This window comes from Panthera uncia, chromosome B1 (assembly GCF_023721935.1).
Source record: "Panthera uncia isolate 11264 chromosome B1, Puncia_PCG_1.0, whole genome shotgun sequence".
Taxonomy (NCBI): domain Eukaryota; kingdom Metazoa; phylum Chordata; class Mammalia; order Carnivora; family Felidae; genus Panthera; species Panthera uncia.
In genome coordinates this window covers 184,143,562-184,170,867 of record NC_064811.1, presented here as the reverse complement: position 1 = coordinate 184,170,867, position 27,306 = coordinate 184,143,562, and the positions used below count along the sequence as shown (strand labels likewise).

General features: G+C 42.1%; 1 protein-coding gene across 3 annotated transcripts; it reads left to right on the top strand.

Moving 5' to 3' along the window:
• Nucleotides 1–813: 813 nt before the first annotated feature.
• On the top strand, nt 814–27,306 carry KLKB1 (kallikrein B1). Of its 3 annotated transcripts, XM_049631778.1 has the most exons (15): nt 814–1,605; nt 5,925–6,087; nt 7,450–7,556; nt 10,679–10,838; nt 11,255–11,364; nt 16,247–16,406; nt 17,643–17,752; nt 17,891–18,053; nt 18,153–18,265; nt 18,429–18,597; nt 22,562–22,737; nt 23,685–23,780; nt 25,851–25,990; nt 26,589–26,741; nt 26,844–27,306. In XM_049631778.1, the coding sequence occupies exons 1-15, from the start codon at nt 1,491–1,493 to the stop codon at nt 26,859–26,861; spliced, it is 1,953 nt and encodes a 650-aa protein (XP_049487735.1). In that variant the 5' UTR covers nt 814–1,490; the 3' UTR covers nt 26,862–27,306. The 3 variants fall into 3 exon arrangements, with proteins under 3 accessions (XP_049487735.1, XP_049487736.1, XP_049487734.1); XM_049631779.1 differs by lacking the exon at nt 26,589–26,741; XM_049631777.1 differs by having other exon boundaries at nt 26,589–27,306.

The window sequence follows — 27,306 nt, the reverse complement described above, 5'->3', positions numbered from 1 at the left end:
TAGTAAATCTTTTTCTGCCTGCAGACCATGCTGTTTAACTCTGTAGTTGTAGGGTAAAAGCAAGCATAGACAATACATGAATGAATGGGTGTGGCTGTGTTCCAATAAAACTTTATTTATAAAAACAGGCACTGGGGGGCGCCTGGGGGACGCCTGGAGGGCTCAGTCAGTTAAACGTCGGTCTCATGATTCGTGAGTTGGAGCCCCACGTGGGGCTCTGTGCTGACAGCTCAGAGCCTGGAGCCTGCTTGGGATTTTGTGTCTTCCTCTCCTTCTGCCCCTCCCCCGCTCACGCTCTGTCTCTCTCCCAAAAATAAATAAACATTAAAAAAAACACACAAAATGCAAAACACAGGCACTGGGCCAGATTTGGTCTGTGAACCGTGGTTTGTCAGCTCCCGCTATATCTCGTTTCCTGAATCGGGTAGGAGAAGGACCTGATCATCTACCAATTCCCTTCCATACTCAAAACTTCCTTGTTACTACTTTGCACGCTTCTTTGACTAGAGTTTGGAAAAGCATAGATAGCATTGGTCAAAAGATCCTTCCAGAAGGAGCTATGCATCCCTTAGTCAGCTGTCATCCAGGTAACTGTGATGGAAAAAGTTCAGTTAGATGAGATTTAGGCTGCATGACTCCATATACCTGGCGTTGTTATGAACATTTCTGAAAATGGAAATCTGTGCGTGCATAGGGTGGCCCTAACATGAAATAGTTAACATATTAGATAGCTGAACACAGGAAATGGACGTTCATAGAATATGTTGACAGGACAAAAAGTTGGAACTGTTGGCCAAAAACCAAAGTCAATATTGGAGCCAAGCAAATACTGCCTGCAGTGCTCTGTTAGGAGGCCTTGAACCATCCATTTTTAAGTGGCGAGAGACATCCTCACCTCCAGAACCACGGAAGCAATTTCGCTTTCAGGTAGAGAATTTCTATTATTCTGATTGCTTCCAAATAATTTGTGTGTGTGTGTGTGTGTGTGTGTGTGTGTATTTTTTTAATTAAACGTATAAGCATATTTCTTCTTTGAGAAGAAGCTCTCAGTATACGTTGTAATTTCCAGCCTATTTAGTGAGTGTAGAAGAAACTCGATGTTCTTATACATGAAACCTTTTAGTCTCAGGACATTTTAAAAGCAAAGAGAATATTGACAGCTTTAAAATTTAAATGAGTTTGATCATGTTGAGTGCTTTTCTTTACGTAGGGACTCTGGGCCGACATTATTGCCATTATTTACAATAATTTTCCTCTTGCTCCAATCAAGAGGTTTCCGTCTACCAACTCCCTTTCGGTAATTATCAGCCACATAGGTGGCAAGTGAGGGACAAACACAGCGGTAGTCTAGAGGTCTCAGTGGGAATCTTGTGCGAAGTCCCCGGCATTAAATATACAGAAAGCTCCTGTTCCCTGTACTGGTCATTATGTGCTTAGATTTGCGAGGCAGACATTGATAAGAAAATCTCTATCACCGTAAATTAGGCTTCATGTCAACTATGATCTGTAACCAGCAGGATTGTGCCTGTGTTGCTTTCTTTTTTAGGATGATTTCATTCAGGCAAGCTGCTTACTTCACTTGCTTGTTTGCTACAGTTTCCTGTGGTGAGTGGATTATCTCTAAGACCTAAGGTTGTGTGTGGGAAAGGAGTAGTTAACAAGAATGCCAGCCCCAGAGAAACCACTGAACATACAGCTTCGGGAAGGAGGCAGACCCCAAAAGTCAGGACACAAATCCTTTTCATATTCAGAGGCAACTGCTACTTTTCAGATGCAATGCCTTAGACACATGAGCGCCGGGGAGCCCAGAAGTGAGAATGTCTTTGGGCCTGTGTTAACAGAAACTTCTATTTGTAAATGGCTCTCTACAAAGCAGGTCTTAAACACTCAGCCCTCAATTTTTATTATTACCATATTCTACAAATCAGCTTTATCTAAATATTCAGGGTAGGCATTTTGTAGGGTCTGGGTCCGACCCAAGTCGTGTCATAAGTACCTGGTGCATATTTGTACTCTCAGGCCACTGGGGAACTACTTCAGAAATGAAAGTATTTGGTTTAAATTTAAATTAGTAAATCATCCATTTGAGTAGTTCTGGTTTCAGTATCGGGTTTTGAACTTATTTCCCTTTCTATCCATTCCATTAAATGTTCAGGGAATACAGATGGTTCTGGACACTGTTTATCATTCATGGTTATAGAATGTCGTTTTCTCTGAGCCACCATTATGGGTAGATTTTGAGTCTATGTTCACTTAAAAAGACCACACCTCACTGATTATTTACTTACCCCCCAGATGTATGGCTAAGATATAAATACCTCTTGGGTAAGGGTTACATTTGTAAAGGAATATAATTTCTTCAGGAAGAAGCTGACCCCCCCTTCTAAATGGAAATCTGCCCCCATGTCTAACTGCTTTTACCATGATCATTACCATATACAAATCCACTGAATACTGAGGAGTAAGAAGCCAGAGATGCTATGGACTGAGGCCACTTCAATTTTATCTTTTTGGCAAAAAAATTATTCTAGTAAAATTAGAGGTGCAGGTAAGCAGCAAACGAGAAAGTGCACATTGTCTGAAGTCCTACGTTACAGAAATGGCCACTGTTAAAAATCTTTTTTAGTCCTTGAGATATTTTTCTACACACGTCTATTTACACCTTTAACGAAGATGTTATTAATTATAGATACTTTCTTATAGCTCACCTTTCCATTTATAGCTATTTTTTTATATACATGACATTTTTTGCAGCCTAGTAATCTTCCTTACTCGTGGTATTTTTGTATGCACATGCTTATACACATTTAGTTATTTCTGTAGAATAACATTTTGGAAATAAGCAATGTTAGGTACGAGGGTGTGTGAATATTTTAGAAGGTTTTGTGATATACGTAATGGAATTATCTTTCACAAGGGTGACTCTCCACCAACAGATAAGAGTAATCACATACCCCAATTAGGTCAACTCCAGTAGTGAACCATTGTTTTGTGACTGGACATGTAGTCACCTTTCTGGAAACAGTATCCTAATTTGTTTCTGGGAAACTTCTGCCTCCAAGTTTGGGTCTATGAACTTGTGACCCAGGCAGGCCTGGACCAGTAAGTAGGTCTACACATCCTGCTAGCTACAGTGACCTGACGAGAGCCAAAGCCCTAGAGCAAGACCTTTGCTTACACTTCTAGAAATAAGAGTTTTCTTCTTACCATTATTTCCAATTGGACTTGAACCACTGGGGACTACAAAGGCCTGGGATTCTGGCACCACCTTGTCACTATGTGGAGCTTGAGAGCGACAGCAAAGCCATGGAACAGAGCACATGTATGAAGGGGAATTGCACCTTGATGGGATCAGCCAAGTACGCTGTTCAGTTACTCCGGAAGCCAAATCCACCATGGACTCGGCTTCTGAACCCATACATTTAATTTATACTGAGTCCCATTGAACTAGGTTTTCCATCATTTGGAGCCAAAATCAGCACATCAACACTGGGAACTTAGACAATTAAATTTTTTGGCTAAGCTGGTGAGTAAAATGGCATCTGTTGTTTTAACTTGCCTAATCTTTATGATCCTTACCATTTTTCATATGCTATTTATGTTTATTTTGTAAATTACCTTCTCATTTCCTTTGCCCAATTTTTAAAAAATAGGGTATTTTTCTTCTCATTGATGATGCGTTTTTTTTTTTTTTTTTTTTTTAACAAGACCAAATAACCCGCCGGAAATCCACGGACACAGAGGACAGCGTGACATAGTTTATGTTACGGGATAACTTGCGTAACTGCCTTAAAACTCTAAAACACGATACAAACAAGCCTATCACTGTTATCATCATCATCATTACCAATTTTTGAGGATAAGCAAGAACACCTATTAGAACTTTCCTCCCAGTCTGCTCCAATGTTGGTCTGTTTCCAGTTGCACCTTCCCATCAGCCGAGTCACGTGGCCGAATGGGAACTCCCAGGCTGGCACAGGCCCTTGTTCGCATGCACGTTTGTGCGCTGCGAAGGGGGAGGATGGCCGCTTGATAACTGTGCATCAGCCACATGCACCAGTTTTCTGAAACACAGGTCACTTTGCAGGTAACACTGTCACCGGACTGGCCGCTCAGTGTTTTGGGTGTCTCTGAAATCTGGGCCTGTACACTTGGCAACTTGCATTCCCATAAGCTTCCACCTGAAGAGATGTCTGCTTTTTCTAAATATAAAACTTGCCCAAGGGATAGTCATCTTAGCCATACCACCGAGAGGAAGAGAAGCGAGACGGGATCTTGCCGGGTTAGGTTATCGTAATAGAGCTCAGGGCCACAATCCCCAGAGGGGTGGGATAGTGTAAGAGGGCATTTTAATCTTCAGTGCGTAATGAAACACATGTGTCTAAGCTGCCCATTCCCTGGAGGGCAGTACGAAAATAGATGTCCTGGAGGATGAACAAAGTTATCATTGGCATATCTTGTGGTTAACGGACGATTGACTGGCAAGCAAGTGTGCTATCTAGCTGGAAAAGTTTATTAAGCTGACTTTAAAGTGAGCCTTTCATCAAAAATAAATAAACATTAAAAAAAGGCAGGGGGGGTGCGGGTGCGCCTGGGTGGCTCAGTCAGTTAAGCTTCCAACTTCAGCTCAGGTCACGGTCTCCCCGTCCATGGGTTCGAGCCCCGCGTCGGGCTCTGTGTGGCAGCTCAGAGCCTGGAGCCTGCTTCGGATTCTGTGTCTCCCTCTCTCTCTCTACCCCTCCCCCCACTCTTGCTCTGCCTCTGTTCTCTCTCTCTTTCTCAAAAATAAACATTAAAAAAAAGAAAGTGGGTCTTTCAAGGTAAACCCAGATTCATGCATTAAAGGTTTACTTTTAATATATGAAACAGTAGAGCAGTAAAGGTATCCCTTGATATTCTCATAACACGTGAGATGCGGGGTCCTTTAGAACGGCGACCAATTGCAGACAGCAAATAGTTCAGAATGGATTTTCAGGGTAGCATAGGCCTGCCTTTGCATTTGCTCATAGAAACCAAGCGAATAAGTGTCTCCTCTGTACGAGCCGACTAAATACCCAATAACTCGTAGTTTGCTGACATTAAACTGAGATGGGGAACAACACTGAACATTGCAAGCTGGGAAAAGGAACAGGGCTTGTGGTGAGAAGAATTCGGTTTCTCTTCCTGGACGTTCGTTAGCTACGTGGATCTTGGGCAAATGTGTACTGCTCTGAGACTCAGTTAAAGTCAGAGGCATATAATGAGGTCTGTCCCTAACTTCCCTTACAGAGCTGTTGTGAGAATCTAGCAGGAACGGTTGTTATGAAAGGGTTTTGAAAAAGAGATCATACGTTGATGTGGGGTTTTTTTTCCCCTTAAGTTTCATATTTGATTGTAGTTGACACATAATGTTACCTTAGTTTCAGGCGTCCCACATAGTGCTTCAGCCTCTCTCTAGTTAGGCTGGGCTCAACCACAAGTCTACCTACCGTCTGTCACCATATGTACAACACTATTACAATACCATTGACTGTATTAACTATACTGTGTCTTTTACGCCCGTGAATTATTCATTCCGTAACTGGAAGCCTGTCATTTTCAAGGCATGGTATTTCCATAGCATGTTAGGCAACAGGGAGAAACCAAGCTAGAATTGTATTTTCTTGGGAGCAATTTATGGGAAAATTATTGTTTGATTTGATAAAAATCAACCAAGCTTTTTTATATGGAAGTACCCATCGAGTGACTCTTCAATAACACGACACCTTGTTCAAATAGTCACCTCAATATGTGTGATTCCACCTCTCTAATGAAAGTCCTGTTGTGAAGCTCTTTGGATAGTTAGTGGAGGAAGTAAGAAGGTTCACAGCACAGATGTATTTCTATCAAGATAGTTATTTGCATTCCTCCCAAGTTAATGTCTCTTTTTGATGATTATACCACAGGCTGCCTGACTCAACTATATAAAAATACCTTCTTCAAAGGTGGGGACCTAACTGCCATGTATACCCCGAATGCCGAGCACTGTCAGATGATGTGCACATTTCATCCGAGGTGCTTGCTCTTCAGCTTTCTTCCCGAAAGTTCCACTAATGACACAGACAAAAGGTAAAAGCTGATATTTCATTATTGGAGAAGCCATCCATTTTTCAAACTAGAGCCAGTGACGTGCAAAAAAGGTGTAGCTATGTCAGGGTTATGTTTCCCAAATGGGGTCCGAGGGCCAGCTTCCTTGGAGTCACCTAGAGTGGTTGGTTCTTATATTAGCAGAGTCTTAGGCCACAGCCTTAGACCCCAAACCGTCTGGCCTACTGAACCAGAGTGGCTTGGGCCTGGAAATACACATGCTAGAACAACTGCTGCCTTCAACTAAAGTAGTAGAAATGAGGCATTGCCTACCCAAGGCCTTGAGGAAAATGCTTGAAAACCATTGGGTTAAGCGATTGTCTCAAGGAAGGGTCTAAAAACAGGTGAATATTTCACCTGAACAAGGAAACATACTTATGGCCTGACTCGTGATCGTGTTGGTGGAAAACACGGTCTTAAGAAAATATAACAGAAGGCAAACATGTTGTTGACAATAAAGTTGAGGCAGTTCCAGAGCTTGTGACCTCAGGAAAGTTCTGGACTGAAGGGGCCTGTAGGGAATGACTTTGGGCACCTGTGGTACATACATTATGTGTGTGTGGAGGGGGGCATGCACATACATGAAAATACATATTACTGGCATTTTGGAAAAGTAAGAACACTGGAAAAAATAGTCACTAAAAATCTTCTTAGGTCATGCAGCCATGGTTTCATAATCATTTGTTTTCATTTTGTTCAAAATACAGAATGAACATTTCTGTGTTGCTCCATTTCCATAAGCCTTTTATCTTAACACCATTTGAATTTAGAAACTAGAAACTAGATAAACATCCCCTGATTCAACATGTTAAGCGTGTACAGAAAACCCAGACTGTATGTGACAGGCATCAACTTGTCAAATAAAAAGTTGAGTTAGGTTCCAGAATCCTTGTGAAAGATTACCAAGAAGATTGACATCAAAGACAGAAGTGTTCCATTCCTGTGAACTAGAAGGAGTTAATGAGCAGGATGAACACCTTATAGAGATCCAACTCTCATGACCGATTTAATTTCTTACATGAAAACAGTCACCAGGTGAGAACATAATCCTCCAAAAGTTCAGAAACATGGGAAAAAAATCATTACCTCTTTAATATGATTGACTTTCCGTACTTAAAAATGTTGTTTTTTTTTTTAAAGAGAAATAATGCTGAGGTTAGGTATTACAAAGCCTGTTAGATTTTATGCAATTGCCTCTAAGAATGTTCTTTCTAGCAAGCGTCGGGGAAGCTCTATTATTTTCCTTATTCCTGGCCCCATTTATTAGTGTATAGAAAATGTTAGACATCTCACCAGTGTGTGTTTATTATTCTACTCTCTAACTGACAGTACTTTTAAAAACAGATTTGGTTGCTTCTTGAAAGACAGTGTTACGGGAACCCTGCCAAAAATGTCATGGGCAAGTACGATTTCTGGACATTCCTTAAAGCAATGCGGCCATCAAATAAGTGGTAAGCTGTTGATTTCTTGATTTCTTATTTGAATGAGTAAGGGGTTCACCTTAAAATAGCTTCTGTTCAATCTCTGTACTGCCTTGGACTTTTGGAAGGGAGTACTCAGAAGGATAACAGAGATGGGGCACTGTTCTGGATGTGTCCTCCCTCTTGCCTTTACCAGTTACGTGCTTAAGGAGCCTCTATTCTTCATGAGGTTAGCCCTACAGTATAAGATTTGCAGAAAGTGAACCACATTCAAATAATTGCCTCCTTTCCCCCACCTCCAATCGCAGATAAGGCTCTTTAAGAGAACACGAAGAGTGTCTCTATTCCCGTTTTACTTGAGATAATTTGTGCCCCGGTGGTTCTCAATAGTTGTCAACCAGGGGTGACTTTGTCCTTCCTCCAAGGGACGTTTGTCACAACGTGGGGGGATGCTACTGGCATCTAGTGGATGGAGGTCAGAGATGCTGCTAAAGATTCCACATAGGGAAACCCCCTATGACAAAGATTTTCTGGTCCCAAACGTCAATAATGCAGAGGTTACAAAACCCCATTACACCCCCAACCTGAAGGCCTGGGCTCTGTAAACCTTGCTAATAAGAATAATACCTCCAGGGTACCTGGGTGGCTCAGTCGGTTAAGCGTCTGATTCTTGATTTCTGCTCAGGTCACGATTTCTGCTCAGGTCGTGATCTTGTGGTTTGTGGGTTCAAGCCCCACATCAGGCTCTATACTGATGGTGTGGCTGCTTGGGATTCTCTCTCTCTCTCTCTCTCTCTCTCTCTCTCTCTCTCCCCCTCCCTCCCTCCCTCCCTCTCTACCTCTCTCTCTCCTCCCACTTGCTCATGTATGTGTGCTCTCTCTCTCTTTCTCAAAATAAATAAAGAAACTTAAAAAAAAAAAAGAATAAGACTTCTTAAAAAAAAAATGTGAGGACTAAGAGACCAGGAAATTTAAATTCTAACACTTATTCCTACTAATGTCTTGTGAAACATTTCCAACCCTATCCTAATTTAAGGCACATGAACCATTTGCCTGACATCACTGATCTGAAAGTGAAAGGTACAGAAAAGAATCTCTCAGTTGATGGGCTGGCAGAACCTTCAGATAACCATGTTGTGACTATGTATCACTGCTGTTTTGCCTTTACTGCTTACAGTTAATTTTGTACTTTCATATTTCAGGTGCTTTAAAGTTTTAAAAAATTTTTTTAAATGTTTATTTACTTTTGAGAGAGACAGAGAGACAGAGCATGAGCAGGGGAGGGGCAGAGAGAGAGGGAGACACGGACTCCCAAGCAGGCTCCAGGGTCTGAGCTATTAGTACAGAGCCCGAAGCGGGGCTGGAACGCATGAACGGTGAGATCATGACCTGAGCCGAAGTTGGAGGCTTAACTGACTGAGCCACCCAGGGGCCCCTAAAATTTTTTTTTTTTTTTTATCCTTCCTTCCCCAGTTATCACCAACCACTCCCTCAATACTCATGCATATGCATCTGCAGTTTGTATAGTATCCAGTCCTTCGTTATAAACATGGGGATCTGACTTAGCCAATATGTGGCTTACCTGAGGACGAGTACTTGTCCCATTTTATAAGATCAAATTTATGTCCTCCTACAACTTAATGTAAATTGTTCAATGAAGCATTATTTTTCATTATGTTATCATAATCAAATTTAAAGAACAATATTTTGCTTTTCTCAATAACTAGTAGTCATTGTTAATTTTTTCCCAAACTTAGTCTTATAGAACTTGATTTAATGTTCCCTTCTAACTCTCCCCGAGTATCTCAAATTAAAGTGAATAATTGCTCCCAAGGACATAAAGTCCCTAAGCTCAGGACCAATTTTCATGTAAAACGGTTATTGGTAGATTTATAGCTTTCAATTGATCATAAAGAAAAGTTTTAGTTTGCAATTATCCCATTCCAACTCAGTGAGTTTCTTTTCTCATGCGCACCAGAACTGGAAAGGGACTTCATTTCTAGAATCTACAGACTCTTGTGTGCGTGAATCACTGTGAATTATCCACTGCTCCACCCCCCTCAATATATTGTTTTCCTACTAGTTTGTACATTTTCTGTCTTTCCCACCATTAAATGTAGTTTTATGCCTTTTTTAACCACACCCCTGAGGAGTGGAACATTACATCCAATACATTATGGTTTATACTGCTGGTTTCTTTATCCAAGGTTCTAAAGTATTTGAGCGCTTTAAAAAAAAAAAAAAAAAAGGCCTAGGGGTGCCTGGGTGGCTCAGTCAATTGAGTGGCCGACTTCAGCTCGGGTCATGATCTCACAGGTTTGTGGGTTTGAGCCCTGTGTCAGGCTCTGTGCTGACAGCTCAGAGCCTAGCGCCTGCTTCGGATTGTGTATCTCCCTCCCTCTCTGCCCCTCTCCTGCTTGCACTCTGTCTCTCTCTCTCCCTCTCAAAAATAAGTAATCATTAAAAAAAGTTTTATAAAAAAATAAAAAAAAAGCCTAAATCATAAATTTGGTTCATTGTCTGTTAAAATAATTATCTATATTTTTTGTATATAAGATACAGTCCAACTGAAAGGATGCTTAAGTGGAATTTAACAAAATTTTAAAGCAAGAATAAAATTGGATTCCTCATGAATATACAAGAACTGTTCACCTTTTATGATAACGATTTGACACATGGATGTCAGTGGCAGGGCTTATGGGTGAAATTCGCCATCAGGCAGGAGTGGTTGAAAGCCAAGAAGTAAGCAAAGTGAGAAGCTTCTTCATTCAGTGCAGGAAGTCAAAGACACATCAGTTAGTATAACAATGCAAATTCCTAGAACAATCACCAGGGCCCCCATTATTTGCCTGGTTTGTCTTCCTCTGCTTATTGTTAATTTCAGGGTGGACTATTACCCGTATTGTCTTGCACGTACTTTACAATTTGGGAAGCAAAGTTACCCCTTCTTCATGGTAGTGCTCTAAAACATATTGGAATGTGTTTATCTCAAGCAGAGTTTGATCATCTAGTGATGTAACAAAAACTCCAAATCCCCTAACGAATGGGGCAGTTGTGAAAAACAGAGTATCATCCTTCAAAACTACCCTAACTGATGATCTACTTCTAGAAGGAAACGGACTGAATTTGCTCTGTGCATCTTGTGTGTACAGCTTGCCATCGAGACATTCATAAAGGAATTGATATGAGAGGAGTCAATTTTAACGTCTCTAAGGTTGAAAGTGTTGAAGAATGCCAAAAAAAGTGCACCAACAGCATTCACTGCCAATTTTTCACATACGCCACTCACACGTTTTACAATGCAGAGTACCGGTGAGTAAAATTCATAGCGTCTGTCCTTTCTGATGGTGCTTTGGAGATTTAATTGTACGCTTCATAACTTTTTTCCCCCCAGTGGAAAACCAAACAGGGCTTTTAGACCTAACCACTCCACTTATTTATTTGCTCAGTTTTGTTGCCAGTTTTTCTAAGAAGAATAACTTCCATCTCTTGGGGAATGAGGGTTGGTTGAATAATGTCTCCCACCCCATTCTCACCCGAAGCTTCCTTGGGTAGAGCGGAAAGATGTCTCTCTGATTAGTAATACAAACCCCGAACCCACTCATTTTCCAAGTCATTGTTCTGATTGCTTCATTTCCCACCGACCATAGATCCTTTCAACGCAAAATGGGCTTCTGCGTGCATCTTGCAGTTTGGGGAGAGAAGTAACCTCTTTTCTTCACATTCAGGAACACCTGCCTTTTAAAGCACAGTGCAGGAGGAACACCCACCAGTATAAAGCTCCTGGCTAATGTGGCATCTGGATTCTCCCTGAAGCCCTGTGCAGTCTCAGAAATTGGTAATTGTATGCCTACTATTTCTTTTTCTTTTCTAAAAAATTTTTTAACGTTTATTTATTTTTAAGAGACAGAGAGACAGAGTGTGAGTGGAAGAGGGGCAGAGAGAGAGGGAGACACAGAATCCGAAGCAGGTTCCAGGCTCTGAGCCATCAGCACAGAGCCCGATGCGGGGCTCGAACTCACGAGTGTGTGGCTACTAGTTCACTGTGTGATTGTAGTAGGCAGACTTAGAGTCTCCCAAAGATGTCCACACTTATTTCCTGCAACACGTGAATATGTCCCCTTACGTGTCAAAAGAGGTTTGTAGATGTGATTTTGAGATGGGAGATTGTTCTACATTATGTGCGTGGGCTCAATGTAGTCACAGGAGTCCCTATAAGAGAAAAAGGAAGACAGAAGCATCGGAGAGAGGGAGAGAGATTTGAAGATGTTGTACCACTGGCTTTCAAGATAGAGAAAGGATCCACAAGCCAAGGAATGATGGTAACCTTTAGAAGCTGGAAAAGGCAAGGAAACAACTCCTCCTAGAGAGCTTCCCGAAGGAACAAAATCCTGCCGACATCTTGATTTTATCCCAGTGAGGCCCATTTTGGCCTTCTGATTTCCAGAACTGTGAGCTAATATATTTGGGTTGTTTGAAGCCACTGGGCTTGTGATAAGTGGTCACAGCAGCAATAGAAAACTAGTACAGTTACATTGCGGGGAAAACAAGAAGGTCATTTCCGGGCAGTGTCCACTGTCTAGTGAACCCACTCTACCATAATGAATCAGCAAAGTGCTATAGTTTCAGACATTCAGGTAATTTCGATGGAATTATCCAGAAAATCGTCATGACCTTCCACCAGATTTAGTGTATCAGAGTGTTAACGATAAGATGTTGCTGAAACCAAATCACCAATGGCCGGTGCCACACGGCATCTAGTGCCAACTCTGTGACAGGATCGGCGTCAGGTGCTGGGCTAGGTCCCCTCTGCAGGAGGTTAAGAACTTGTCAACAGCGCATCTCTTTTCCTGTTTCCTTTTCCTGTTTCCCCTTTTCCTTTTCCTGTTTCCTTCTCTGTTTCCTTTTCCCTCGGGCACACCCCCCTCCATGGTGTGTACCAGATTTCCAGTTCAAATTTACTGAATATTTCATTTTTAACATTCATATTCGGTCCTTTTTTTTAAAAAAAGTATAATTTCTATCTCTTTATTGATATCCTTTCTTTGGCAAGACAATGTTTTCATACTTTCTTCAGTTTTTTAAACACGGCTTCCTTTAGTTTTTCGAACATATTTAAAATAGCTGGCTTGAAGTCTTTATACAGTACAAGAGGAAGTTTGTACTTCCTCAGCAAGGGTTTATATTAACTGCCTTTTTTTTTTTTCCTGCATATGGGCCATTCTTTCTTGTTTCTTTGCATGGCTTGTAATTTTTTGAAAAAAATTGAGACCTTTTTTTTGCAACTTTTTTTAAATGTTTATTTATTTTTAAGAGAGAGAGACCCAGAGTGCAAGTGGGGAAGGGGAGAGAGAGAGAGGGAGACACAGAATCCGAAGCAGGCTCCAGGCCCTGAGTTGTCAGCACAGAGCCCGACCTGGGGCTCGAGATCATGACCTGAGCTGAAGTCGGAAGCTTGACCGACTGAGCCACCCAGGTGCCCCGAGACCTTTTAAGTAATAGCATATGGTCACCCTGGAAATCAGGTTCCCTCCTTCCCCAGAGTCTGCTGTTGTTACTGCTTTTTGTTGTTACTATTTGTTTGGTGACTTTTCTGAACTAACTCTGTAAAGTATTTATTCTTTGGAGTCTATGACCACTGACTGATGTTTCCACTTAGTTTTCTTAATAGTTATCTAATGATTGGACGAGGATTTCCTTAGATGCCTGCAATCAATAAGTTTCTCAGTCTTTGAGGAGGGGCTTTTTGCGAATTTTGGAGCATGCTTTCAACGTTCAGACAGGCGTTTCACAACTTTACCAGGGCCTTTTCTTTCTGCTGACGCAGGGCGAAACATCAGCCAGCCTGAGAGCCTAGGACTTTCTCAAATCTTTGGGGGGCACAAGTACAGCCCTGGTTATGCCGCACAGCCTTGTACTTGCACATGGCCTTCCAGATTCCCGGGAATATGTCCAAGATTTTCACCACCACCTTCTTTCCCCTGGTTTCCCTTTTAAGATCTTTTATGAGCCTGTTGTTTGTTCCAGCTGTGATTGCTGCCCTAGGAAGCTGCAATGTTACATAATCGCCCCTGTTTGTTTGTTCTAGACAAACACTTGCAAGGAAAAGGCTGTTAGTTAACACTGAAGAAGCTCTGAGCCATGGAAAATAAACTCAGTCCTTGCGAGTGGGATTTTCCCAAGAATTTCCAGACAAGTCAAATAATGGCATTTGACTGGGGATGCAGATGGGACATTGGAGCAGCCCCAGCCCCATTCTGCCCGCTCCAGGGCTGCGGGACTGCTGGTCTCTTTTCCGCATGATTGTGAGGCTGTTTTCAAGGCTTTCATGGAGCTGGGGAGGGGAGAACTGGAACAGGGCAAACTAAAACCCCACAAAACCCATCCTTCTTTCTTTAAAATTCTTTTTAACCTTCATTTATTTTTGAGAGAGAGAGAGAGAGAGGAAGAGGAACCAAGAGAGAGGGAAACACAGAATCTGAAGCAGGCCCCAAGCTCTGAGCTGTCAGCATAAGACCCCCACTGCGGGTCTTGAACTCATGAACTGCAAGATCAAGACCTGAGCCGAAGCTGGACGCTTCACTGACTTGAACCACCCAGGCGCCCCATTTAAAAATTTATTTTTTATTTTTTATTTATTTTTGAGAGGGAGAGAGACAGAATGCTAGTGGGGGAGGGGAGGAACACAGAGAGAGGGAGACACAGAATCCGAAGCAGGCTCCAGGCTCTGAGCTGTCAGCCCAAAGCCTTATGCAACTATTCTTTTTTCTTAATGTTTATTTAATTTATTTTAGGGGAGGGGCAGAGAGAGAGAGAGGGAAAGAGAATCCCAAGCAGTCTCTGGACTGTCAGCACAGAGCCTGACTTGAGGCTCGATCTCTCGGAACTGTGAGATCGTGACGTGAGCCGAAATCAAGGGTCAGATGCTGAACCGACTGAGCCCCCCCCCCCCCCCCGGGGGCCCCCAAACTTACTGTTCTTATAGAGAGTCAGCTGTTCTTGAACAAACGCTCCCTGGACGGTTATAATTTGATCAATTTCTAGAGTTCTGAAAACACTGATTTTGACAAATAGGCCGGTGTGCCCATCACTTTTATGGAAGAGAGGATCTTCAGAGGCCCTTCGTCTGCCATTTCCACTACCATCCTGTAGGGCTTTTGATAAAACAAATGAAACACACAGGAAAAGTAGCTCTGAAAAAGAAACCGGTCTTTCAAACAAGATAGCCCCTGGCTTGTTAGCATCTGGATGGGTCAGATAGGGACTGAAATTGTATTCAGTTCTGTGTTGCCTACGTCCTCTGCAGCCACGGATGCCCGGGGCACTTCAAAAGGGGGTACCAGGACCATAAGAAATCTAGAAGCAATGGAAAACAAAAAGTGGCTAAAGGGACAGGTTAAAGGTATTTAACCTGAAAAAGCGTCAGGATGACTATCTGAATTCTTCGTTTATAAAGGGCTGTCTTTGGAGAAAGGATTAGACTAATGTGTGTGGCTCCATTAGGCAGATGTAGGTAGATGCTACCATGAAGGAAATAAGGAAAGAAAAAACAATCGTAACACCTAGAATGGTCCAGAAAAGAATTAGGCCTTGTCAGGGGTGCCTGGGTGGCTCAGTCAGTTAAGCGCCCCAGCTTCGACTCAGGTCATGATCTCACGGTTGATGAATTCGAGCCCTTTGTCGGGTTCTGTGCCGACAGCTCAGAGCCTGGAACCTGATTTCAATTCTGTCTCTCTCTCTCTCTCTGCCTATCCCCCACTCACGCTCTGTCTCTCTCTCTCTCTCTCTCTCTCTCTCAAAAATAAATAAATATTAAAAAAATTTTTAAAGAAAAAGAATTGGACCTTGTCATGAGGAAGTGAGCTCTTATCACTATAAATATCTAAGAAAAGTTGAACAACTTGTCACGTACATCCTTCAGGGGATATACTTGTAGGTTGGCACAAGTTTTCTTTCAGCTTCCAGAATCTGTGTTTTGGGTTTTTTTTTTTTTTGTTTTTTTTTTTTGTTTTTTTTTTTTAAAGATTTAATTAGTTGAAGCCTCATTTCCTAGACTGCCCACATGTAGGTATTATGTCACGGGAGGTACTTTCTCTTAATACAACTATGTTCATTTAAATTGGGACTCCTTTTGTCCTTCCTGCAAATGCTATATTCTTCAGGCTCCCATCATTTTAATAAAATTTATGTTATCAAATTGAGTAAACTTAGTAAATAATATGAACACAAATAAAAACGTAATTTAGAATTAAGATTATATTGGGGCACTTGGGTGGCTCAGTCGGTTAATCGCCGGACTTCAGCTCAGGTCATGATCTCGCAGCTTGTGGGTTCAAGCCCCACATCGGGCTCTGTGCTGACAGTTCAGAACCGGGAGCCTGCTTCAGATTCTGCGTCTCCCTCTCTCTCTGCCCTCCCCTGCTTGCGCTCTGTCTCTCTCTCAAAAATAAATAAACATTAAAAAAAAACAAAGATTACATAAGGATAATGAAGGCGGGTTTTTATTTTTTTGGTCACCTGATATTTTTGTTAAACGCTTTTTATTAAGCTCTTTTTCATAATATTCGGGAAAATACCACACAAAACCTGCTGCTCCTAAGGGCTGGAATTCAGGGTCGAGGTACCACAAGGAGTCATCATGTCCTTTCGTTACGATGACAAAGTACAGTCACCTGAGCATCGTGCGGTTTGAGGACTGTCTTCCCTCTGTGCGTTCCCAGGTTGCCACAGGAACCTTTTCCAGCATCTCGCGTTCTCGGATGTGGACGTTGCCCGAGTCGTTACCCCGGATGCTTTTGTATGCCAAACCATTTGCACCTACCATTCTAACTGCCTCTTCTTTACGTTCCACACAAAGGCATGGCATCTGGAACCGCAAAGGTAAGAATGTGCGACGTTTGCTACCGTCCGGTCATCGCCGTCATTTTCTAGTTTGAGTGGTTGAAAACTTCTGGGAATTTCGCGCAGAGCGCTCGAAGCCGCAGCAAGCCCTTTTCCGCCAGGTGCAGGTTAGTTAGGAACTTCATTGACTTTTCCGCCTATGTTCTTTTCTTTCTTTTTCTTTTTTTTTTTTTAATGTTTGTTTATTTTTGAGAGAGACGGAGAGAGAGAGAGCGTGTGCAAGTGGGGGAGGGGCAGAGAGGAGATTGGGAGATAGAGAATCCCAAGCAGGCTCCCCAGAGCCCGATGTGGGGCTCAAATTCACGAACAGTAGAGCATGATGTGAGCTGAAACCAACTCAAAACCAAAAGTCAGACACTTGGGGGCGCCTGGGTCACTCAGTTGGTTAAGTGTCCAGCTTCGGCTCAGGTTATGATCTCGCGGTTCAGGGGTTTGAGTCCCATGTCGGGCTGTTGACAATTAAGGCCTTTGTGTTCCCTCATTTTAAAAATCATAGAAAAAGGGCACCTGGGTGGCTCAGTCGGTTAAGCATCCGACTTCAGCTCAGGTGATGATCTCACACTCCGTGAGTTCCAGCCCCGCGTCGGGCTCCGGGCTGATGGCTCAGAGCCTGGAGCTTGCTTTGAGTTCTGTGTCTCCCTCTCTCTCTGTCCCTCCCCCGTTCATGCTCTGTCTCTCTCTGTCTCAAAAATAAATAAAAACATTAAAAAAATTACTAAATACATTGAAATATAATCATGTTGCCTACTTTTTTCCATTATTCAATTCAAATTTTATGAGACTCAGGCTTCATGGTTCTACACTGAGGATATTAACAAAAGCACAAAAATCTTGGACTTAAAAAAGTCCTATGGGGCGCCTGCGTGGCTCATTCGGTTAAGCATCTGACTTCGCCTCAGATCATGGTCTCACGGCTCATGGGTTCGAGCCCTGAGTCCGGCTCTGTGCTGACAGCTCAGAACCTGGACCCCGCTTTGGATTCTGTGTCTCCCTCTCTCTCTGTCCCTCCCCCACTTGATCTCGCTCTCTCCCTCACTCTCTCTCTCAAAAATAAATAAAACATAAAGTTGTTGTCTTGTTTTTTTTTAAACAGAAGAGTTTCTCAGAAGAATAAATTTTGCAGAGGTGCTTTTCAAAACGCGAAGTGCTTTGTTTGGTGTTTGCCTCTGACGCAGTTTTGTTTCTCTGTCTTTTGCTTTTTGTTTTTGTTAATAGAAATGTTTGCTTTCTTAAGACTTCCAAAAGTGGGACACCAAGTTCCCCTACTCCTCAGGAAAACACCATATCTGGATACAGCCTGTTAACCTGCAAGCAAACTTTGCCTGGTAATGTGATTCAATAATGATAGTGATCTTTTAACAAGTAATAGCAACGAAACAATCCTCAGTGTACCAACGACTTGTGTAAATGTGGCTTAACTGCTGCTTTCATTTAATGTCTTTTTATGTCTCTAATTCACACAGAGCCCTGTCATTCCAAAATTTACTCAGGAGTTGCTTTTGAAGGGGAAGAGTTGAATGTCACCTTTGTTGAAGGAGTGAATGTTTGCCAAGAGACTTGTACTAAGACGATCCGCTGTCAGTTTTTTACTTATTCTTTACTCCCAGAAGACTGTAGAAGAAAGAAGTTAGTGAACATTCATTTTTCACAGACAGTCGGCAAGCCAGTTTCATGAATGATCCTCCTCTGTGAAGGTTTAATCTTTATACCGATCCTTTTATCTAGGTGTCAGTGTTCCTTACGATTATCTTTGGATGGGTCCCCAACTAGGATTACGTACGGGACGCGAGCGAGCTCTGGTTATTCTTTGAGGCTGTGTAAAAGTGGGCACGGTTCTGGTGAGTAAGCCTCACTTTTTCATGGAACTGTAAAGGCTTGTCTGTGTTATTTTGATAGCTTGCTTCGTCTTAAGCAATAGAACTGTGTACTTTGTTTCCCTTGGCTCAGAGAACTCTGATTCACCTCTAATTCTAACCATTAACTTTAACACTCTCTTTTCAGTCTGCTCAACAAAAACAGACACACGCATTGTTGGAGGAACCAACTCTTCCTGGGGAGAGTGGCCTTGGCAAGTTAGCCTGCAAGTGAAGCTGACAGCCCGGAGCCACCTGTGTGGCGGGTCAATCATTGGACACCAGTGGGTCCTAACTGCCGCCCATTGCTTTGATGGGTAAGTTTTGGGTGCGTCCTATCCAGGGTCTTATCTTGCCTTTTTGTTTCGAAAACTCTAAGTTCAGGGTCTAGATCATCATGTCCGTTTATCGATCGAAGTTTATTCTTCTTGAATAAAAGACATTTTCAGCGAGGGCTTGTATCCAAAATGGTGAACAACGAGGTAGGGCCTGTCTGAGCACTGAAAGATCTGAGCCATCGGCACACAGTGTGGCCTCTTTGCAGGAATGCCTGACATTCCTGGGGGGTGTCACTCCTGCTTTAAAACAAAACGAAAAATGCCCTGTCTGCTGCTACCTCCATCTACCGCTCCCTAAATGTATTCTTCAAAGACTTTGTTTTCAGGCCTGTAGAGAGTTTACTTTCCGCTCTCTGATTCACAAATACACTAAATAACATTAATAGTGAAAACAAAAATGCGATAGTTTGTAACCTCTCTATTTCAGAGAATAAAACCTGATGCAACATTTCTACTTTATTGGGCAAATTGTACATGTGGCAGGGTTTTAAAGTTTTAAAACACTTAGACTTTGCAGTTAGAACAGGGCAGCTCTCACAATTACCAGAAGTAGGAATGACCCTGGACGATTTGTAAATCTCTCTTAGCTTTATTTTCCTATCTGTGAAATATGAATAATAATAGTATCTAATTCACAAGGTTGTTAGATGAAGTGACATACTTAAAATGCTAAGTACTATACTTGGAACATAAATATTTTTTTAAAAATAAGCTATAATTAAATAAGAAATGTAAAAATGGACAAAGCATAGGAATAAGCAAGAAATACTAACAGCTCTAAAATAAAAGATAGTTGATCTCTCTCAAAAAGTGTTTTGTTTTTGTAAAATTCTCCCTCTTCCCCTGTGGGGGAAGGGTTGCATGTATCAGAATTGAAGATACAGTTGCTGAAATAAGGGTCAGTGGCAGGGATGGGCAGAGCAAGGCTCCTTCATGGTTGCCAATTAGCAGCATGGGCCCCCGGTTAGCAGAGCATGGGCGTTGCTAAGGGGAAAGCTACTGACCTGAAAGGAAAGACCCTGAGAAGGGAAATGGTAGGTCCCCTTTTTACTAAATGCATGCAATTGGGGGTTAGGAATTTTCGTCTTTTTTTTTCCCAACTTTGTTGAGATATAATTGATACATAACCTTGTATAAATGTAAGGTGTACAATGTAATGATTTCACATATGCGTGTATTGCAAAAGGATTAGCATATTAAGGTTAGGTAACACATCCATCCATCCATCACCACGCAGAAATACTTGTGTGTGTGTGTGTGTGTGTGTGTGGTGAGAACTTTTACGATTCACACTCTCAGCAGGTTTCAAATATTTCAAGTATTGTTGACTCTAATCACCATGCTGTACATTAGGTCCCTAGACTTCATTCGTGTTATAACTGGAAGATTGCACCCTTTGGCCACTTTCACTCATTCCTGCCATGACACTGTCCTGAAAACCACCAATCTGTTCTCTGCATCTGTGAGTTCAGTTTTTTAGGTTCCACATACAAGTGAAAACATGTAACATTTGTCTTTCTCGGACTTATTTCATTTAACATAATACCCTCAAGTCTCATCTATGTTGTTACAAATTGCAAGATTTCCTTCTTTTTATGGCTGAATAATATTCCATCATATATCTATATATAAGTATATGTATACATACAGACACAAACACATGCCTAAATATGTATATGCACTTATATGCATATGTATAATACATTTATGTATATGTATGTGTATACGGAGACATAATACATATATTATGCCACATTTTCTTTATGCATTCACCCATTGAGGGACACTTAGGTTGTTTCCATGTTTTGGCTACTGTAAATAATGCTGTTATGAAGGGAGTGCAGATATCTCTCAAAGTACTATTTTCATTTTCTTTGAATATATAACCAGAAGCAGAATTGTTGGATCTTAAGGTAGTTCTAGTTTTTCATCTTTGAGGAACCCCCATACTGTCTTCCACAGTGACTGTAGCACTTTACATTAAGAACTTTCATTCTTGGGACACCTGGGTAGCTCAGCTGGTTAAGTGTCCAACTTCCTCTCAGGTCATGATTTCGTGGTTCGTGAGTTCAAGCCCCGCATGGGGCTCTGTGCTGACAGCTTGGAGCCTGGAGCCTGCTTTGAATTCTGTGTCTCCCTCTTTCTTTGGGCGCTAGCCTCTCACATTCTGTCTCTCTCTCTCAAAAATAAATAAACATTAAAAACAATAATAAAAAAAAAAGAACCTTCCTTCTTGAAGACTCAGTGTTGTTAAGTTTATAAGAGATAATATCCACGGAAACACAGATTTAATTGAAAGAAAACCACTTTGCCCCTATCTGCATGGTTTCCTCTAGAGTTTTATGCAAATATATCTTGTATCTCTCACTTAATGGTGATAAGAATGTCCCAATCTTTACACAAGTAAGACTTAGCTTTTGATCACAGTTTTAGACTTCCTTTGTATATACTCATATTTTATTTATTATTATTTTCTTAGGTTTATTTTATGTTTGAGAGAGAGAGAGCGCAAGTGGGAGAGGGCAGAGAGAGAGGGAGACACAGAATCTGAAGCAGGCTGTAGGCTCTGGGCTGTCAGCACAGAGCCCATCGCGGGGCTTGAACTCACGGACCGCGAGATCATGACCTGAGCCGACGTCAGTGCTCAACCAACTGAGCCGCCCAGGCGCCCCTGTAGATACTTATATTTTAAAGAGTTAATTTAAATGTTCATACTTCTCAAAATCTATTTTAATTTACTATTTTATATTTTATATTTATTTTTATGTTTTGTTATATTTTTGTGGGGTTTTTCTTTGGCCCTGCCCCCAAGGTGTGCTTTGTTTTCATTAATCTTACAAATAATTTTCTCTGACAGCCCAGGGCAAGCTGGAGGATTGGCTGTAGGAGCGGGGGTCCCCTGAGAGCCCCGCAGGCTGGTTGCCTCAGCTCCGGGTGTGGGTTCACAACGCAGCTTGTCGCTCATGTTCCCCTGGTAGGAGGCTCTCCTCCAAGTCAGGACTGAGGTGTCTCCAAGATGACAGGGGTGGGGAATCCTCCAGGTTCTTAGGAAATTTCACTGTGCTTCTCCTGCTCTGTGGTCTTGGGTGAGCAGGTGTTCTCCTGAGTCCCTCTGTTCTCCAGCTTGGCCTTGGGGAAGCCCACCGGCTTGTCTGCCGTTTTCTTAAGCCACCTTGGAGGTCCACTCTGAGCCCCATGCCTGGGGCTCCCACTCGCCTTACTGCAGCCAGAGACATAGACAGATAATTATTTTTCAAGTGCATTTATTTTGAGAGAGAGACAGAGAGAGGGCACAAGCAGGGGAGGGGCAGAGAGAGAGGGAGAGCGAATCCCAAGCAGGCTCTGCACTGGCAGCACGGAGCCGGATGCAGGGCTCCATCCCACGAATCATGAGATCATGACCTGAACCAACATCCAGAGTCATTCACTTAGCGGACAGAGCCACCCAGGCGCCCCTAGATAGATACATTTTAAATAACACTGAAGCCTCCCTAATTGCCCAAAGGCGGGGGCGGCCGGGGTAGGGGGGCTTGTGTAACACGGGTCCGACCTCTTGAGGATTCTGGATTTCATGGAAGCAACTGCTTTCAGGTTTGGTGAACTGAGCAGGATTTTCCCACAATCACCTGTGAGTCTCTCCCAACCAGTTTCTCTCAGAACTGGGACAGCAACATTCTTCTATCTTGACTTACAGTAAGCATGGAATAACTACAGAAATGTCCATTCTCAGTGTTTTTAACTAAAATCTTCAGAGTTTCCGTACCGCTGCTGGTGGGGATGACAAATTGCTGGGAAGCGAAATTAGGTGAGTAAAGATAACCCGTAGGTAGTATTTTCTTCCCAGTTTTTTTTTTTTTTTTGAAAGGTGAAGCGACAGGAAAAAGGACCAGTATCAAAGGCCAGTCTTTCTGGGGTCAAATAGGTATTTCCTTTTTTCTCCCAGGCTTCCCCTGCAGGACGTTTGGCGTGTTTATAGTGGCATTTTTAATCTGTCCGAGATAACAACAGAAACACCTTTCTCACGAATAAAGGAGATGATTATTCACCCAAATTACAAAATGTCAGACAGTGGTGATGATCTTGCCTTGATAAGACTTGAGCCTCCTTTGAATTACACAGGTACGCGGCGTATTCGATTGAGGAGAAGCTAGACATCTGAGTTCAGCGGTTTCAATTTTCACACCCGTTTGAATGAGAGGGCAGAATGTGGACAGATTGTCTTTATTTCCTGGTGGGTGGGGCTGGAGGAAAGGTGAGAATTGCCAAGGAAGGGAACATCTGTGATCTGGATAAATAGCTTCTACTTAAGGGTCAAGAAATATCAATTGGCTTCTTCAGGGAGGAATACAACCACTGATCCGTTATTGAAATAATGCAACATCGGAAATGGCCATTTGGGAAGCCTGGCTCACTTTGACAAAAGTAGCGGGATTACCACTGCCTGGGGCATATTAGGAATACAGGAAGGCAGACGGGGCCAGATCCTAATTCCCAGGTTGAATGTGCGCAGAAGGAGGTTCTGGGAAGCCGGTAGTGTGACGGTTGGAGGTGTGGCCTTTGGAGGAATAGTGTCCACGGTTGGTGAATGCCCACTGCACCCAGTAACGATCCCGTGACCTCGGGCAAGTTGCTCTCGCCTCTTTGCACCTCAAATCTGCTCATCTGTAAAATGAGCGTGATAATGACCCATTGGTTTGTCATAAAAATTGTCAGTTAATACCTTAAGGCGCTTAAAATCGTGCCTGGAGATTCTCCATTATCACTCTGCAAAGTATCACACACAGGATAAAACGCGAGAACTTCTAATGCTTCTGGCAGAAACTTGTGTTCTGAGGTTTAGGATTGAATCCAGAAGATGTGATACCAAACACGTCATGGGAAAATGACTCGGGAGATGAGAAAGTTTCTTGAATCGTTGCCCTTAGCAACTGAGCAGAAAGCAAAAGGGTCATTTTCCTTGGTGCTGCCCTACAGAAAGAGCATCCAGGAAAAGGAAGGTGTGTATTTTTAAAGTCAATATCCATACCTTTATTTAACCAAACTCTAATTTAAAAATTACCTTTCAGAATTCCAAAAACCAATATGCCTGCCTTCCAAAGATGATACAAACACAATGTATACTAATTGTTGGGTAACTGGATGGGGCTTCACAAAAGAAAAAGGTACGGCAAGACATTTTAAATGTTGTTCTTACGAGAAGTCTTCTCTCGCCTCAAATATTTACTCAGTGATTTTTTGAAAATTTTGTTTAATGTTTTTATTTATTTTTGAAGGAGAGAGAGAGAGACAGAGCATGAGCAGGGGAGGGGCAGAGAGAGAGGGAGACACAGAATCCAAAGCAGGCTCCAGGCTCCGAGCTGTCAGCAGAGAGCCCTGTGTGGGGCTTGAATCCATGAACCATTAGTTCATGACCTGAGCCGAAGTCGGATGCTTAACCGACTGAGCCACCCAGGTGCCCCACTCGGTGATTTTTGAGCTGTATTTTTGTTTGGGTCTGGGGAAATGTATCAGGCAACCTTTTAAGCGTCTTACTTTATAATAAAGATCACTTGTGGGACTTCATAAAAGGACTGGTCCCATACAGGGCTAACAAGACCACTCAAGCCCATCCTGTCCTCATTATTAATAGTGTTCCCATCTCTCTTTGCCTTGATGTTAAGGACCTGGAGCACAGGCAGGCAAACCATCTCTCTTTCTGACAGGCGGTCAATCTTGTTGGGTTTTTTTTTGTTTGTTTTGTTTTTTTAAAAATACATCCTTCTTGCAATCTGATGTAGCCCATGAACCACTTTTAAATACTTAAAACAGGGGCGCCTGGGTGGCGCAGTCGGTTAAGCGTCCGACTTCAGCCAGGTCACGATCTCGCGGTCCGTGAGTTCGAGCCCCGCGTCAGGCTCTGGGCTGATGGCTCGGAGCCTGGAGCCTGTTTCCGATTCTGTGTCTCCCTCTCTCTCTGCCCCTCCCCCGTTCATGCTCTGTCTCTCTCTGTCCCAAAAATAAATAAAAAACGTTGAAAAAATTAAATACTTAAAACACACAGAAACACGAAGGACAGCAGTGAAATTGCAAATGAGCTCTCAAAATACTTCTCAAAGGATGTGCTATAGTAATGCATGAGTTTCTTTGTTAATATATGAAATAGCAAGTTGTTCAGGTAACTGCCGTAATTTAGAAATTGTAATGAGCACAAGTGATATTTACCGTTATCTGCCACAACGGTAATGTGCAAATATTGCAACCATGACATGCAAATATCTGGGCTCTCTATTGATGGCAAGGTCGTAGATTCTGCTAACACTCCCTTGCTTGGGGCTTGCCTTCATAATTGAAAGGAGTTAGACTGCAGTTGGATATCGGTGAAAGTAAAGATGTATTTTCCAATGCAAGTTAATAGAACAAGTGACTCCTTTCGGTGCAGCCCCGTTTAAGAGCCCCTGTTCATGGGTTGTTGGTGTATTTCAACTGGCCTTGAATTTTCCAGGAAACAGACTATTCTCCCTTTCCAAAACTATGTTCCTGATAGACACTATAGGGAGTAATATTTGCAGCATTCTTTACCTATTTAAGCTTGTCATGCTCTTTCCTTCTTTCCTGACTTACTCCTTTACTCGATGAATTCAAATTTTTCCAATTTTTGATAAGTGCTTTAAGACAGGAAGAAATTGTAAAAGTAACCTTAACTAAACAAGGAAGGCTCCCACTGTACACTCAAGGGGAACCTGGAGAGTGGTGGAAATTTAATTATTTTTCAATAAATTGTTCTTCGTGGAAAATACTTGGACTACTCAAAGAGCAAAATACTCCTCTGCTGTCAGAGGTCTGGTGGTCCCCTCCCCCCGAAACGATATATTTTAGAATGATCATGTTGAATATATAAAACAAAAACCGAGAGGTAAGAACTTCCAGCTTTTGGGTTGGAGGAGATAAGAGGGAATTTCTGAGAGACATCGACTGAGATGAGATGACAGAGGATACGGAAGGGTTGTCCTAATATTGCATGTCAGAGGCCAAAACATGGCGTGCGCTCGCTCTCTCTCTCTCTCTGTTTCTCAATTTTCCTTCGCTGTTACTCGCTGTTTGTGTGATTAACGCTACTTTCTCACCCTACTGTTTTTAATCTAAAGAAATGACCTGAATGAAAAGCTCATTATTCTGATCTGCTTTAAGACGTTAGTATGTTTCCTATTTATCTTATTTCTTCCTTCTGAAGTTACATATTGGTGACTTTCTAGGGAAAATCCAAAATACCCTACAAAAGGCAAATATTCCTTTGGTATCAAGTGAAGAATGCCAGAAAAAATACAGAGATTATGAAGTAACCAAACAGATGATCTGTGCTGGCTATAAAGAAGGAGGCAAAGATGCCTGTAAGGTAATACATTTGATTGTGCAAAGAACACACAGTAACTTGCTTGAGAAAATTAGCTCCAAAATACATTTTTCACAGTATGTTTCATTATATTTTTCTTAAAAAATTCTGAGCCACATAATCTGGCAATTTCATAAATAACCTTTAATGAACGTATATCATTTTTATTATGTTTATTTATATTTATATTTATTTATATATATATATTTTTATTTATATATATTTATATTTTTATTATATAAATATATAATATATATAATATATAATATATATAATATAAATATAATATAGTGTGTATATATATATATATACTATGTTTAAGGAGCACAATTGTACATATAACAACTGTACTAACATATAGAGCATTAGATGTATTTGACATTGAGATTATGATGTCAACATTTCCTTGTTGGAAAAAACGGAAAATGCACCCATACGCTACTGAATTAAATTATTTTCATCCCATCAGCAGCCAATGAGGAACATACGACAAAAGTATAAGAAACTGTATGTGTGGGGTGCGTGCAGTGTGACCAGAGAATTTTAAAGGCACGTCTGTCATACTTTCTGTGATTTTATTTTTCCACCCGCTGTGCCACAGGGCGATTCAGGCGGTCCCTTAGTTTGTAAACACAATGGAATATGGCATTTGGTCGGTATCACCAGTTGGGGTGAAGGCTGTGGCCGCAGAGAACAACCGGGTGTCTACACGAAAGTCGCTGAGTATGTGGACTGGATTTTAGAGAAAACACAGGTCGGTGATGGGCTCACCAGTCTCTGAGGAAGTCACCGGCGTGATGAAGCTTTCTGGAGGTGGGAGAGAGCCCAGTTTGTAGCCTACGCTTTTACATCCTAGGTTCACTTCAAGTCCTGAGCCGTGGGGTCCTCATGTGCAAAATCATGGAGACTGGTATCTACCTTGTGTCCTTGTCCTGAGGGTAAAAAGGGACAATGTATACGCAGCTGCTGAGGACAAGGTCTTGCACCAGTAGGCGTTCGGCATTCAGTCATAATGCGAGTACCAGGAGATAACAAATGAACATTTCCGTGATTATTTGTTGTGCCATAAAATGGCAAAAGAATGTGATTTTCAAGTGCTTTCTTCTGGGGCGCCTGGGTGGCTCAGTCGGTTGAGCGTCCGACTTCGGCTCAGGTCATGATCTCACAGCTCGTGGGTTCGAGCCCCGCGTCGGGCTCTGTGCTGACGGCTCAGAGCCTGGAGCCCGCTTCGGATTCTGGGTCTCCCTCTCTCTCTGCCCCTAACCCACTCGCATTCTGTCTCTGTCTCTCTCAAAAATAAATAAACATTAAAATAAATA